Source organism: Drosophila biarmipes, chromosome 2L, assembly GCF_025231255.1.
Source record: "Drosophila biarmipes strain raj3 chromosome 2L, RU_DBia_V1.1, whole genome shotgun sequence".
Lineage (NCBI taxonomy): Eukaryota > Metazoa > Arthropoda > Insecta > Diptera > Drosophilidae > Drosophila > Drosophila biarmipes.
In genome coordinates this window covers 1,143,566-1,158,999 of record NC_066612.1, presented here as the reverse complement: position 1 = coordinate 1,158,999, position 15,434 = coordinate 1,143,566, and the positions used below count along the sequence as shown (strand labels likewise).

General features: G+C 48.6%; 1 protein-coding gene across 9 annotated transcripts in view; it reads left to right on the top strand.

Annotated features, from left to right (window-relative positions):
- The window catches only part of LOC108029073 (protein turtle), a 40,543-nt gene that overhangs the window by 8,517 nt on the left and 16,592 nt on the right, over nt 1-15,434 (top strand). For 6 of the 9 annotated variants that reach the window (XR_007763575.1, XR_007763574.1, XM_017101145.3 and 3 more), the window contains exons 3-7: nt 3,666-4,094; nt 7,810-7,931; nt 11,954-12,236; nt 13,290-13,531; nt 13,971-14,045. Coding sequence is in view for 6 of the 9 variants with exons in the window: in XM_017101145.3 (XP_016956634.1) it covers nt 3,728-4,094; nt 7,810-7,931; nt 11,954-12,236; nt 13,290-13,531; nt 13,971-14,045 (1,089 nt within the window). In the remaining 3 variants the exon portion in view is untranslated. The remainder of the gene's footprint in view (nt 1-3,665; nt 4,095-7,809; nt 7,932-11,953; nt 12,237-13,289; nt 13,532-13,970; nt 14,046-15,434) is intronic. The other 3 variants (XR_007763576.1, XM_017101146.3, XM_017101149.3) reach the window with 1 other exon arrangement.

The following is a 15,434-nucleotide window of genomic DNA, read 5'->3' as shown; positions in this document are numbered from 1 at the left end:
ATTATTAAATTAGTCTGCTTTTTCCCCTGTAAGAGTGCAAAACCGGCACATGAAATGGCCCCTTTCTTAGCAGTTTCCACCGCACAGTGTGCAAAAGTTTTAAAATGTGCTGTTTTGCGCCAAAGGGCACACACCCAGGCCAGGGTACATACACAGCACTTAGGGCGAAAACGAAAACTCGAGGGCCTGTCGAAATGTCTTGGGGTGTGGCAGCGACAAGTCCGTGAAGAAGTCCGTAGTCCGTAGTCCGTAGTCCGTGGTCCGCAGTTCGGAGTCCTCAGACCCCAGTCCGGGGAGTAGGCACTCGCCTTTATTGGAGTGCAATGAGCTGTAGTCTGGTTCCCGTCCCGTCCTGTTCTGTGCTGTGCTGTGCTGTGCTGTTCCCAAGTTGTTGCGCACAACATGCTTAATTAGTTTCTGAAACCAAAGGGGCTGCGGCTGAGTCCGGGTTAGAGGTCCTGGCCATGTGTGAGCCAAGCGAAAATAATTTGCGGCTTCCAGTTTCGGTTGGCCAGCGAGGGTTTTTAATTAAAAGTGCCTGCTGCCAACCTGGAGCCATCCCCCCTTGCCCTCCCAGCGCCATACCCATCCGCATCCCCATGCCATCCATCATCAGCAATCCCCAGAACGTAATGCAAATGAGCGCCAAGTAGCCGTCGTCCGTGCACGGAAGATCCGCTTCGGAGATGCGGTGGCCGTGTTTACGGCGCACTCCCGAATCCCGCATCCTGAATCCTGAATCCTGCGCCGTGTGTGCAGCCAACCAAAAAGCACCAGCAAACGGCGGCGGAAGCGGATGCCATAAAGTGCTGCCACCGCACGGGTCGAAAATAAAATGGCCGCCGTGCGAGGAGGAAGCTTTCGGGGACTCGTACACTGACCGGAAAAACATAAACTGAGACCTACAGCGGGGGTTATTGTAACGCAAATATTTGAGTAGATGCGCCTAAAAGTATGCAGTATAAAATACCTATGTATAACTGTTCACACCAACAACATTCCGTTAGCTTTTTAGGTGCTACTACAATATTAGATAAAAGATTAAATTAGTTTAGTCATTACACTTTAAATCTATGGTTCCAATCAGTTTTTATGTCAAAAAAAACAATATATTTTTATAATATATCAATATTTTGACATTGCATTTAATATTTTGAAATATGGACAGGTTTTTTAGTCTTCAACATTTTTCATACTCGGCTTGGGTGACATTGCAAATGAGTCTAAGCCATTTTCCGAGTGTATGGAAATGTGCAGCGGGCCCCGTGACGAATGCTGGTCCGTGGGAAAGGGCCCAAGCTGGCGCACACACATTTTAATGACAACGACGTGGCCGACAATTCAGTTATGGGTCTCATGGCACACCAGCCAGCACAACAGGCGGGGCAAAAGTGGGGCGGGGCGAACCAATCAACTGATTTAGTGCACGATGGGCCGCCTCCCTGTCCCCCTGTCCCCCTGTGCCCGTCCCGGCTCATCCTTTTCGTCCTTTGGTCCTGGGGTATCAGCAAATGCAATTCGTTGGCTGATTTGTCATTGTTTGGTACGGCTGGCATGGCTGGCATGCCGGCTGTCCCCACAGCTCAACTTGAGCTGATTTACAAATGAAATCATACGCCATGGCGGGCATTTCGGTAATGAAAATTCAGCCATAAGGGAAATCATTTTTCCGGCTTTTGTTCTATTTCGGCTGTGCCAGTGAATGTGGGCCCGTGCATCCTTTGCGCTCTTCCTTTTTCGGGGAGCAGGCACCGCACACTTAATGTGATTTTTGCTGCTTGTTGCCTGGGCTTTTAGTTTCGATGTGGTGGTGAAGGAGCGGGAGGACGTGGCGGACACGGAGGAGTCGGAGTGCCGAGGAGCCAAAGGACGAGCCCAGTAGCGCTGAGGGATTCGAGTGCGCTCTATAAATAAATTTCGTTTTAATAAACTTGTCATAATGGCGCTGGCAGCGCAAAAAGTTTTAATAACGCTCCACAAACCTTGACGTTATTAAAATTTTACATGTCATGCCAGAAAGGATTAAATTCAACGCACAAGGACTTGGCGTGTGTGTGGCTGTGTACTACACTGTTCTCACCGGATGTATTAAGTTATGCATTAAAATGGCACTAATGACGTTTATACAGCTCCGTCAGCCACGAAACTTTCCATCAGTCCCCCGCACACACAAAAACACATCCTGGGGGAAGCTCTGCTCGAGTTACTTAATTGCAGTGACAACACTGAGCAAGGAAAGCAAAGGCTTTTCACCCTTCTTCCTCCAGGAGTCCCCCTCCCCTCCAGGAGGGAAAATCGTTACAAAAATGCTTTGCCTGCAATTTAAAATGTCTGTGTGGGTGGCGCTTTCTGTGTTTCTGTGGCTTTTTGTGTTTTCCCCGGCTAAGAGGGGAGTTTTACGGCAGCTGCTTATATTTACGTGGCCAAGTAATGGCGGAGAAAAGTCCCGGAAGATGGGAGCCCGCCTTTCATTTGGTACAAATTGAGCGAATTCCGCTTAAAGCATTCCAAATAATTTAATTAAAAACACATTTCGGGCTTTGTTCTCGACTGAGAATGACGGGGAGTTTCCTTAACCTGTTTCTGTGTATTCTGTGCTCTGCATACCTTTGTGGGCGCCTCATAAAACGCGCTCGGATGCCATTTCAATTAACTGCAGCGGTCCCCGAAACGGGCCCCGATCACGATCCCTAGATAAAGTGGCGGGTGGAAAAACTAAACAAAGGCCTGGCCTCCGCCCGTTCGCCACCCGTCTTCGACATCCAACACGAGTTTTACATTAAAACGCAAAGTTTTATTGGGGAAAAGTTTGCTCTATTTGTATAGGAGCCTCGCAAGTTTCTGGGCCGCTCTTTGCCAGGGTCTGGGCTGCACCCCATCTCAATCTGCTAAGTGGTGTCCTTATCAGCTGTAGCTACAACATATTAGCTGCTTAATTTCACGGACGTGTGTGCGCCCTCGGAGTGTTGAAATGGAAAACTTTTGTTTATTAATTTGTCAACGGCGCTTAGGTTGTCCAAGATGCCCGATAAGGTCTACCTGTCTGGGGAAATGACTTTCTGTAATACGGTTGCGTGGGAGGTGTCTTTGATTTTCGGCCGAGATAAGCGGGGGTGTGTTGATTAAAGTAGTTAGACCAATTCCACCTTTCCACACCAAGAAAGACACATGTATGTGTAGAAAGTCCACACTTCAAACAAATTTGCCTAGCTTGGGGTGCCTTTAAATGTTTTTCCGAATGTTCTAGCTCTTGGACTTAACTTGAACCTTCTGAAACTTCTCACATTAGGAGGTAAATTAGAAAAGTTCACTGAAAGCTTAAACAGTTTTTGGGATCAAACATAGGTTTCTGGGCTGAATAACAAGTAAATATTTGACGAGCTGCACTTGAAGACGGGGTGGGTTGACCCACAGGAGATTGGCCCACCACTGGGGGTGGGGGTCGGAAGTGGGTGGCCCGGGAGGTGGCCCGGGAGGATCTCCGGTGACACCTGACGTCTGACACTGACGGCTGTGATGGATGACGGCTGAGGGACGTGACAGCTTCATCAAGTGCAGCCAGGTGCGACTGCAAGGCGTTCATTGATGGCAACATTTACCGCAATTCACTCGCAACAATGCCGATGCATCCTCTGACAGAATTCACCCCTTCTCTCTTTTTCCAGATGACGCCACTGCCGGTGAGAAGGATACGTTAGGGGCGGCGTCGAACTATGGGAACAGAGGCATGGGCGTGTGCGCGGACCTTGGGTCTCATCGATGGTGTCGGGCATTGAGCACCACCCAGCACAACAGCACCCAGCAACCGGAGGAGCAGCAGCAGCAGCTGGCTCAGCAGTCCCTGGAGATCCCCTCCAGGAGTCCAACGACGATTCCCGCTACTAAGACGCTGACGGCATCGCCGGCGAAGACGGCAGCTTTCACAGTGAAAACGACGAGGAGAAGACGCAGCCGACGAAGGGCAGAAGGCAGCTCCATCTGGGTCCCCCTGCGGAGAGGTCAAGGGTCAACGCCTACGATACAGGTGCTCCAGCTCGTGCTGGTCTCGCTGCTGGCCCTGCTAGCGAAAAATGCCCAGGCGCACAACATTCCAGGTGAGTGCCGTGCAATCAAGTTGCCTAATGAATGGCCGAAAGCCTCGGCTATTCGCGGCCAAAAATTTCATTTTGAAAATTTGATAAGCGCCCGTTCCTTTGCTCTTTTCGCCCGCCGAACTCCGAAAAGGGCGCATGTGTGGAACTTGATTTTTATTCAGTACTCCGTACTCAGTACTCGGTGCCCGGTGCTCGGAGCTCGGAAAATTTAATGGCGCACAATAAGCGGCTTACGTGCGGCCAAAGCTGATTACATTTGGCAATTAGTTGACAGTTGGGCGCAGCCCCGAGTGAACCGCTGGCCAGAAAAGAGAGAGTGGGCTTTTATTTAGACCTTTTGATTTATTCGTTCCCGGCGCATCTCTCGGTGATTACAATAGGTGGCCCCGAAAACGGTGATTTTTGTTTGCAATGTGTGATCGAATTTGCCGGAGCGGTAACGATGGTTCTGAATTTCAAAGGTTTTGGGCAGGCTTATAATTTGTTTTGCACAATTTTTGGCTTTTTCAGAATTCTGTTTTGTTTTATTTACCGTGCTGGAATTTCTGTTTTTGTTTTTCGATTTTTAAGTCAAATTGAATTTGCCGTCCTCTGATCCTTCACCAGAAATACCACGTTTCTTGGAGTTCGATTGTATTTTTAGCGTGCCTAACTCATCTGCAAGAAAGCTCTGGGGTTAACCGTCTACCAAGAACCTTTCGTGAACTACAGCCTGCCACTGAACTCAATGACCTGGCCTTCACTCGCATTTTCCGTCCTATTTCCGGATAGTCTTCCCATCCTTCCGAAGCACATTAAAAGTTGCCACTGGCTCCGCTCAATGTACCGTGGCGTTCCCCGTTCCCCGCTCGCCAAGTGAATTAATTCAATTTAATTTAGCCGAAAATTGGAAAAACCGCTTGAGATTCCTTCGCCTTGTCAGCGCAATGGCCACTTTGCAGCACGGTCGAAAGGTCAACGTCAAGTCTGGCGCGTTGCGGGGGAGGGGCAGGCCGCTGGCTAGATGGGGAATGCCGAAGTAGGTTCCTCGAAGGCGACTCGACTTGGCTTTAATCAATGAAAACAAAGTGCGCCGCGCTGAATAACTCAAGCCAGGAACTCGAGTCAAGTGCTCGGTGGGCAAGTGGAAGGGGCCTGAGTGGCGAAAACGTCTGCCTTTGGCTGAAGGACATTCTAAATGGAATAATGAAACCACTTTTGCATGTTAACGCCATCAAAAGGCGCGACAGAGGCGAAACACACGCGGGTACTTGGCGTCCTGGCCTCCCAACTTCCTGACTTCCTGCTACCCTCGAGTACTTCGCTTGGCTCTCGGCGACATGTCTGCAACATTAACACAGGGCAATAGACGAACAAGTGCCTTGGCTGTGCACCGAGAGAAACAGTTTGGGTCTTACAACGAGTTGTAAGACCGAATGACACATTAGTTATAGAATAAAAGACTGTACCAAGCTAGAGAATTTGGTACCAGACTAGTTTTTGAAGTGATCAAGGTGATTTTGACAGAAGGGCTGTATTCACAGTGTGTAGGATTAATGGAGCTGTGGACTCCTTTCTCCCAGTGCAGGCTTCCCAGCATAATCACCATTGCCAACCCCATCAAAGTCGTTGTCGTCATTGTTTTTGTGTCGCTCCTGATGTTGTTTTCTGTATTTTTTCGGGAGCAGCCGGCGGGGGCCGAGTGGCGATGCAAATAGTCTGCCAAAGCTGGCCAAGTTAACATAAATTTATGCAAATGCCAAAGTCAACAAGCGAGGAGTGCATAAAGCGAGCTGGCGAGTGAGTGAGTCAGTGGATGAGTGAGTGACTGACTGGTCGAGTGTCTGGTGGAGAGGAGGCCAACAATGACATGTGGCCGGGGTCCAAGTCCTTGACAGGCCTTTTCCCATCTCCAATGAGAAAGGCGACTGGAACGGGAATTAATGCAAAGCGCATTAAGTTGATTTTTTGCCGGACAACGCCCCACTCAGTAGTGGTTGGCCAGCCCGAACGATTGCCTTCGGACATTGGTAGTTTGCTTAACCCTATTACAGACACAGATACAGTTGGATCTGGATACAATGGCAGTGGGGGGCATGTGGCATGTGCAGGCAGGTCAGAAGTTGTTTGTTAACAAGTTTAGGGTCATCATGCCAGGGCCAGAGACTCCCAGCTCTCGGCAGCAGCTGCACCGGCTCCGTCGCATCTTCAAGTTGTATGGGACGCCAACCCCGCACAGCCACACACCCTCGCACTCATGTGTGTAACAGGATATGCTCCCTTATTGGATTGGTCTCCAGTTTGCTGTTGTAGTCCTGCTGTTTCCGACAATTCATTTGCATTTCCGTTGCCGCTTGCCGAGCTTTGAGCTCTGCTCCAATTGTAAACGAAATTTTCAGCTTGGTTGACCATGTCAACGGCTCTGAAAAGCTCATGGAGCGCCCCGGGCCGAGCGGGGTGCCAGATTGGGGGCGGTGCATACATAAATAATGCCCAGCACTCTCGCACCTCGGGGCGGGCGCCACAGCACTGAAATGAAGCGTCCGTCAAAGGCAGGAACAAGGAGCCTAATCAGCGCCTGTCAAGTGCCCACCGCAGTCCATCCTGGCGTCCCCGTCCCCATCCTGGCACCTTCCCCATGGCCGCAGACAGGTGACAAACGCTAATGAAATGTCACGACTCGTTGTCAAGGCGGGAACATTCGGTTGAAATGCCAGGAAGCAACTTTTCGTCAACCAGGGACCTCTGTCCCTCTGATTTCTCACTCTGTGTGTGCGTGTGGTCAATAAGTTTTATTCAAGGGGTCAACCAACATGCACAGAAAAAAACGATGCGCTGTATTCCAGAAAAATGTCCTGAGTAACTAGATCTAATGATTAAGAGTTAAAAGTAGGGGAGTCACAATGAACTTTGCCACCTGGTAACGACTAGTGTCCCTATCTACGCAGCTGGTAGTTGATTGTAGTGATTAATTCGGGGCACTACCTTATAGTAATAGCATTTTAAATTAGAGAACCTACCAGACTTGAAATTTTCTTATTGTCCCTATCTACACAGAGAATATAAAAGTAGAGTTTAGTGCTCACTTTTCGAAAGCCATTGGAAACACAAACCATCATATACAAACCATCAAATATCAATACACCCTGAGCTATGTTAAGTACAAGTTATTAATTATGCTGTTTAGAGCAGAATAGCTGTGGCCACTTTTAGCTACACCACACATTTTTTTCCAAGTGGCTCCCGAGTGCATTCCTCTGCATATTCAGTCCATAGTTTGAGGACCACACACATCCGCAATCACCGACGTTCAATGGGATAACTGATTTCAAACCAAAACGGAGCCGGGTCAGCTATTGGTCCCTCGGGAGGGGCGGCGGGCAGGAACATCAGTCAATGACCAGCACTTGACATGTGACCGACATAGCCATCAACAAATCCATTTAAAAGTAACCCCTGGCACGATGGGTTTCCCATTCTTACTGTCAGCGGATGGGACTGGCAGGGAGCAGGATGGGATGGGACGGGCCGGACACTCGTCCTGGCCACGTAAATCGTGCTGAATGTCACGTCTAAATAGAAAGCAATAACGAGGACGGGACTGCGGCTGCGGAATTGGCCGTATTATGGGCGCATCACGTTGGGGAATGCTCGCTGCGGTGGGATCCCATTGGCCGATGTGTGACAAGTCGTATTCGAGTGTCGCTGATATATCCTTTCTCTCATCCCTTTGCAGAAGACGCCGTGCACATCACGGCCATCCTCGGCGAGGGCGTCATCTTCAACTGCCATGTGGAGTTCCCCAACGACCACCCCGTGCCATATGTCCTGCAGTGGGACAAGAAGGTGAGCGAAACGGTACGATATCACAGTTAACATTTCTTCTCTAAACTCTCTTTTTTACATTGTTGTTCCGATACGCAAAAACAAAGCAAGAAAAAGTAAGAAACAGTCAGTCAGAACAGACAGACCACGCAGTAAACGAATAAAGAGCCACCAACCTATCAGTGTTTTTCTCAACTAATACGTACAATACCATTATTGAGCCTTGTCCCCTGAACCCTGCAGTCGGTTACTCAGCCTGAGTTCGATTACTTTTGAGTTCATTATCGCGCCTAAAGCTTGCGAAGCAGCATCCAAATTAACTTAAGCCTACCAGTCGATCCGATAACCGAACTATTGCCAATGCCCGTGTTGTTTGTTGATGTCCTTGCGATACAGATAACCATAAGTTATAGCTTGAGATGTATGTGTTTATGTGTTTCCACATTGGTAACTTGAGTCATGATTTCCTCAGTTTGGTTTCAGTTCGCCTTGGTTCTCATTCAGCCATCAACCCCATCCTCCGGCCTGAAATCGGGGGACTATCCCGCTACCGACACCCCGACCCGCCCCCAAGTCACCAGCCTCACAGCATTCGAGATAGGCAGGCTTTCGGCTTCCGGCTGCCAGCGGCCGCTTCTGATCGGTTTTGGGATCGGATTCTTTGCGCCTCCTTTAAGTTGCAGCCCACAAGACCGGCCACACAAACACACAAACACACTCGGTACTCGATACCAGATACTCGACACTTTGAATCGAATTATTTTTGCGGCATTCGAAAACACGAAAGATTAAATTAATCAAATTATTTGTCAATTGAAGGAACGGGCTTCACAGCACCCGGACCGAAGAGAGCGAAAGAGAAGAAAGCAGTCGAAAATTCACATTCCACCAATAAAAGAAATCGAAAATGAAATTCCATTTGCAAATCAAATCAAATCGAAATTCGTTCGCAATCGACAGCATACACAAAATCTAGCTTAGCTGCTCACGCTCACTGCAAACCCAAATGAAAACGAAAACAGTTTCCACTCCCGTTTATTCCTCAACCATGCAAATCCCAAACAATTAGCCACAACCATTCATAGTCGAGCAAAAATATTGAAAACAAATTAGTCACATTGCCAAGACTTTAGTTGCGAGTCTTCCGAAACTCTTTCATGCCGCCTGCACCACCCGAAACCGCCCGAAAACCACCCAACCACCCAGCCACCCAATCACCCAGCCACCCAAAGTGGCAGTCGGAGTTGGCAGAAATATGCTAATGTTTGGCAAAGTTGAGCCGCAGATAAACAGAGCACAGATTCGTTTGGAATTCCATGAGGATAACTGCGCAAACTTTTCAGCTCCGCCACTCGGACAATCGATCGGTGGCAGGGCGAGCTCAAGTGGCATATTTTTGGCATTTCAACTGCCACTGCACATCCCCGTAGGATAAGCAAATTCCACTCCAATCGATGAGCCAGGCGCAACGAAACACCCATCGCATATAGAGCACCGCCACCCAGTCACGTCTTTCTCCCCACTCATCTTTTTCATTTGCCGTTTTGTAATGTAATCCAATTATTTTCCTAGCCTCCTCTGCATGCCTAGTGAGTAGCAAACTGTTTAACCTGGCCCCAGTCTCACCGGTCAAAATGAAGTCCTTTTGCTGAAGCTCCTCAAAATTGCATTTTTCACTTTCACTCTAACATTATTCAGTAGTTATTTGTACCATATTTTACTTGAATTTCTTGGTAGCAAACCGATATTTGCAGCTGTGTGTACACTGAGCTGCAAAGTTTGGCGAAGCCAACTAACGTGGGCAACCTCAGCTCAGCGACTTCGGGCTGAACCACGACCTCAAACAGCTTACTTTCCATAATTTCCAGCACGCCTAAGCCAACTTTCTTGGGCCGAAGCCCTGCGCTGCAGCTTGATGGCAAAAACCCAGGGAAACCGCAGGGATAATAAAGTGGAAAATGCCAGCGATGGCAGCCGGGATAAGGAGGACGAAGGCTTCGTGGGCGTCAAAGTCACGACTGTCCTTCGCTCAGCGAATGCAGCCAAAGTTATGCGCATGTATGTGCCCTGGCCGGGCAGATAGCGGCCCCTGCCTCCTGTTTTTTCGAGCGAACTTAAAAGTTTTACAAGCAATTTTAATGCCAAACAAAAGTTATAAGTACTGCAGAAAGTATGTTTATGTTTTGTCGCGATAAAAATACGCACACCGCAGGGGAAACGTCGGTAAATGGCCGAATTAAAGGGATTAACATGGCTTTAGCTTTTAATTTATGCGCTCGTATTTCTCCCACTCGCATTTCTCCTGCCTTCCCCGTAATTACATACATTACTGGCCCGTAAATGCGAAAGAATTTCATTAAAGGCTGCCTGCTTGCCTGCCTTCCTGCCTGCCCTTTAAAGAGAAGGAGCCAGCGAAAGCGAAAGCCCAGGAGGACGAGGGGCGCGCGTTGCCTTAGTTGCAATCTAAATTAATTGCTACTGAATAAATTAAGCGGAAAAATGTTTGCCAAGCCAACTTATGACGCTTCTGCGAGTGCGAATATTAATTTTGGCCCGGGTCCTCGGCTGTCTGCTGTCTGCTGTCTGCCTGTCAGCCTCTGTGTCCTGTGACCTTTTGGCCCTCCTTTGGCGGGCCGAGCTGCCAGGGTGAATTATTCCATACGTCAGCCGAGGAAATTATTAAAACGTCTATAAGTTTTGATAAGCGACACACACAGGCCCATCTTCAGCCCCGCCTCAGCTCCCCCGTCTAATTAGGGAAATAAATCGATTAGCCCGGCCCGGGATAACGTGGCGTATGAGCAATTTGCTTACCAATTATTTACGTATACGCAATTACGCCGCCGTCCATGGGCCCTGGCATCTAGTACTTTCTGGGGAGACAGGGTGCTAACGCCCGGCCGGGTCCAGGTCCTGCTGGTCATGCGAGAGAATTCGAATCGAAAATGCACTCGGTTCAATGCATTTCGGGGGGCAGGTCCTGTGAATAAAATAAACAAAGGCCCGGGCGCACATGGATGGGTTGAGCTTTTGAGGGCGAGTGCAGGTTAACCCCAATTTTTGTTGCCTGCCTCGAAATTTATATTTCACATGCACATTTTTTATCTGCACAAGCTAGAATTTCAAATGTATCTCTCTGGCCCTCGTCGTTTCAGTTGTTTCACTCGTTTTAGTTGCTGTGCCACACTCACATGATTTATTGTTGCCAGCGTGTCCCTGGCACAGAACAAAAATACTCTGTGTGTGGGGTGGGGATGCCCACGGCCACCCACTTCCACCCACTTCCACCCGCCTCTCCACCCGCCTTTCCTCCCGCCTTTCCTCCGGCTGTTGATGAGCATGCAAAGGGACGGAGGAGCAAGTGGTGAGCCCAGGATCTGGGGAGTTCGTGTTGACAGTGAAAATGTGTGACCATGTCTGTGTATATATCTGGTAGTTTGTGTATCTGCGAGAGCGCATGTTTGTTTGCTGGCATGTTTACCATGCGGCAGCGCAATTTCTCCACGTTAACGTGATGAGTTTTTGTTTTGACTGTTTGTAGATTTTGCTTTTACACAGACGGAAAACGCAGTTATGTCCCCCGCAGCCGTGTATGCGTGTAGCTATGTCGCAACTCAATTTATTTCCGACAGTTGTTAGTTGTTTGCCTTGTCTCAGCGGGAAACTTTCGAGAATTCCCGATTAGCTTTAATCCCCATTTGCACCTGCATGTCGCACTCAGCGTAGACTTAAGCGTTCAGTGTATTGTAGACTGCATGTGACTAGCGCCTAAGCACACACTGTTTTCCGTAAGTGTACATATCCCCCAAGAAACCCGCGACTCATAAACCGAATCATAACCCTAGGTTAAATACTGTCTGTACCTGTAAATGTACCTGTGTACCCGTTTCCAGTTGAAGCGTACCAGAAACCAGACTCTCGTTGTCGTATGTACAAATGCCATGGCACATACTCCATGCATACAACGCATTCCAGACAGACCAATCAATAATCAACTCTGACCCCTCCGCCGACTATCGATAAACTAATGTGCGATTATGTCCTCCTCTGTCAAGGGCTCCGATCTGCCCATCTACATCTGGTATGAGAGCTACCCGGAGCACATCGAGGAGGGCTACAAGGGACGCGTGTCCCGCGTGTCGCAGGACTCGCCCTTCGGCTCCGCCTCGCTCAACCTGACCAACATCCGGGAGTCGGACCAGGGATGGTACGAGTGCAAGGTCGTCTTCCTCAACCGGGACCCCAAGCAGCATAAGAACGGTACATGGTTCCACTTAGACGTACATGCACCGCCGCGCTTTAGTGTTACGCCAGAGGATATTATATACGTTAATTTAGGTGAGTAAAAAGTGAAAATTACCATTACAATCGAAACATTACTTATCGATGAAGTATCGAACAAATTTAAGAGGTGTGTACAGTGTATAGTTAAATATGGCTATGCGTTAAAGTCATATCAAAATAATATCTACTTCATAAGAAGTATAAATTTATTCGATCGAAATAAAATTGGTTTTCGGTTAGCAGTTTTAAATATCATATCGAACAACTCGTGTATCGACATAACATATCGTTATTTCGATTTTGGCTACCATCTCAACGTTGAGCTAAAAACCAGCCGCTTTGCGCCCTGATAAATAGCGAGACCATAAATAAGCGCATATTCGGCTGGCCAACTTATTTGGGGGCTGTCATCTCGCAGAATTAAGTGGAGTGCGACCCCCGCACGCCTGTGGCCCACTTTCGAGTGTGTCAAATGGCCGGCCATTTGTTGCAGCGCCCGAATGAGTTTGTCACCTTGAGAACTTGTACTCCCAGGAGTCGTAAAAAGTGCCACCATCCTTCTGGAACGAGTTATGGCCGCCCATTTGTCATCTTCCGATTCCGAAGAGCGTGAGAGGTTGGCCCACGAAAATCGATAAGCTCTTTATGCCCTCGCAATCGTATCAAATCAAATTTCCGCCGCTTAATCAAAGTTAAAATGTTTACAAGTCCAAGTGGCGGGCGGCGAAACAATGGGCGGCTTTCGAGGGGCCGGAAATGCGTTGGGCGAAAATGGCGCTGCAGCTCATAAATCAGACAAACAATTCTGATTCAGGTCCTGAAAAGCGTACACTGTAAACCGAAAGCCGAAGACAACGGGGCCAGTGAGGCGAGTAGGGGACTGCAACAAAGAGCCGGCCCGCTTCCATTGTCTGCCGCAAATGGTGGCAGGACGAAGGACAATAGACAAAGGACAGCCAAGCCGGAAGGAGGCGGCTTGCGGCTCCTCCTCGTCCTCTTGAAACCAAAAAGCGTAACAATTGCCACCACTTACCTTATTAATTCCTTGCTCTCGCTCTCGTTCTCATTCTCATTTCGTTGTGGCGATGGCACCACATTTCCTTGCAGGTGATTCAATTATACTCAATTGCCAGGCAGATGGCACGCCCACGCCGGAAATACTCTGGTACAAGGATGCCAATCCCGTCGATCCCTCGCCCACGGTGGGCATCTTCAACGACGGCACCGAGCTGCGGATCTCCACCATTCGGCACGAGGACATCGGAGAGTACACTTGCATTGCACGCAATGGTGAGGGACAAGTCTCCCATACGGCCCGTGTTATAATCGCGGGCGGCGCTGTAATCATGGTAAAAACCTAAATACAAATCACTTATTTTGAGATATAACAGGGGGTGTCCCAGAGTCTCTTCCTAGCTGAATTCCAGTCGAAACAAGCTCAGTGTCTCCAGTTTTTGAATTTTTTACTTTAGTGCCCAGAAGTATGCAGTGAGAAAGGAAAGTATATTTTGTTGCATATTTTCGGACACCTGTGTAATAGTTTTTTAATTCTGGGACTTCGACTTTTTCGGATTTCCGGTTTCACCGGAGATTTCTGGGACATCCCTGATAGTCAACACAACCGAACCAAAAAGTGGTATTAGGGAGGGAGGAATATCTTGGGTTTTTGGGCGGGAGTTTAAGAGCATTGGCCACAACAACCCAGGGCTCGCAGCAGGTTACTAATTTATTTCTCTACCCCCACGTTAAACCAATTCCCCCAAAAACCACTCCCCAAATTAACCGTAGGATAAGGCGGCGCCCGACAAACACACACGCACCAAGTCCAAGTCGAATGCCGTCAATGAGAGGCTGACCATACGTGTAAGTCCTGAACTGAATTCAAATGAAAATCGCTCCTTGCATTTGCATTCTGGATTTCTACATTCCGCATACTGCATAATCTGTTCAACGCTTTTCCATTAACCGAGCCCAAGCCGGCCACCGCCAAATTCCCATTCACAGAACAGACCCAATCACTCTGAATGCTCTGGGCTCTGAACTTTGGGCTTTAGGATTCGGAGAGCAGCCGGTAAAACGGCTTCAGAATTCACCAGACCAAGCCATGTCCAGATTCCAGATCCCGATTTCCATGAAAGGAGGGGGTGGGAAAAGAGCAGCCCCCGAAAAAGGACGAAAAAACCGTAACAAGCGTGAAACTTTCTGTGCCTCCATGTGGCCTCCATCAGGCCCGTATTTACATGCCAGAAGGGGCAGACCCGCTATAAACCCTCCCCCCCACAAAACAGCTAAACAGAAACTGAACAGAACAACCAGCAGAAGGAGGAGCTCTCGGTACACTTGACATGGTCATTCGCCTAGTCTCAGGCAGATCCCCCTATTTACAACCTGCATACAAGCATGCTCACATGCCCACACCACTCAGACCCACCCACACCCCACCCGCTTCTCAGCCCACTTTTCCTGTTCCGGGAAAACCTTCGTGCATGTGTGGGTGCAACATGGCCGTCGTCGTCGTCTGTATAGCATACTTTTGTGCGCGCCCGCTAATGCATTTGCATTTCGGTTATTTACAGTTAGCAACTGCAACTGCGGCAGGGGGAGGGGCGGCTAAGCCTGCACAGTGAGAAAAACATTATGGTTACACAATGGTGAAGAAAATGTTAGCCTAGGCTCTGGTATAGTGTAAAGTATATCATTACATTCCATGGATTCAAATAAGGTTCAAAGACTCAATCATTATAAATAGTACCACCAAGTTAAAGTGGAATTCCTTTTTCATAGACCTAAAATACCTTCACCAATAGCTCGAAACCTAGGTAAAATCAATTTTTCTTACTGCACCTCACAGGCAACCCTGCCTTTTTGCCCTATCCTGGCTGGCTTAGGGCTTTCCTTACCGCCTTGCATGCACAAAGCGGTTGGCGTCTTGGAACTCGGCTTGAACTTTGACCTTTCGCTGGCTTTTCAGGCCAAGAAAAGCAGGCGGCAGTGGGGAGGGCAATTGCACATACCTCGTGCTTCAATTACTGCTCAACCGTTTTGCAGCAATCTGCGCATAAATATTGCAATAACATTTATCTGGCCACAGGCAAAGTGGACATTTTATGGATGACCCCAAGGGAAATCGAAGCCAGATCGGGCCAATTCAATTTACGAGGCCATTTCGGGCAGCAACAGCAAAAGCAACGGCCCAGGCAAAGCAAAAGCAACCCACATCAATTTTGGCCATAACTAAAACTAATTCAAATG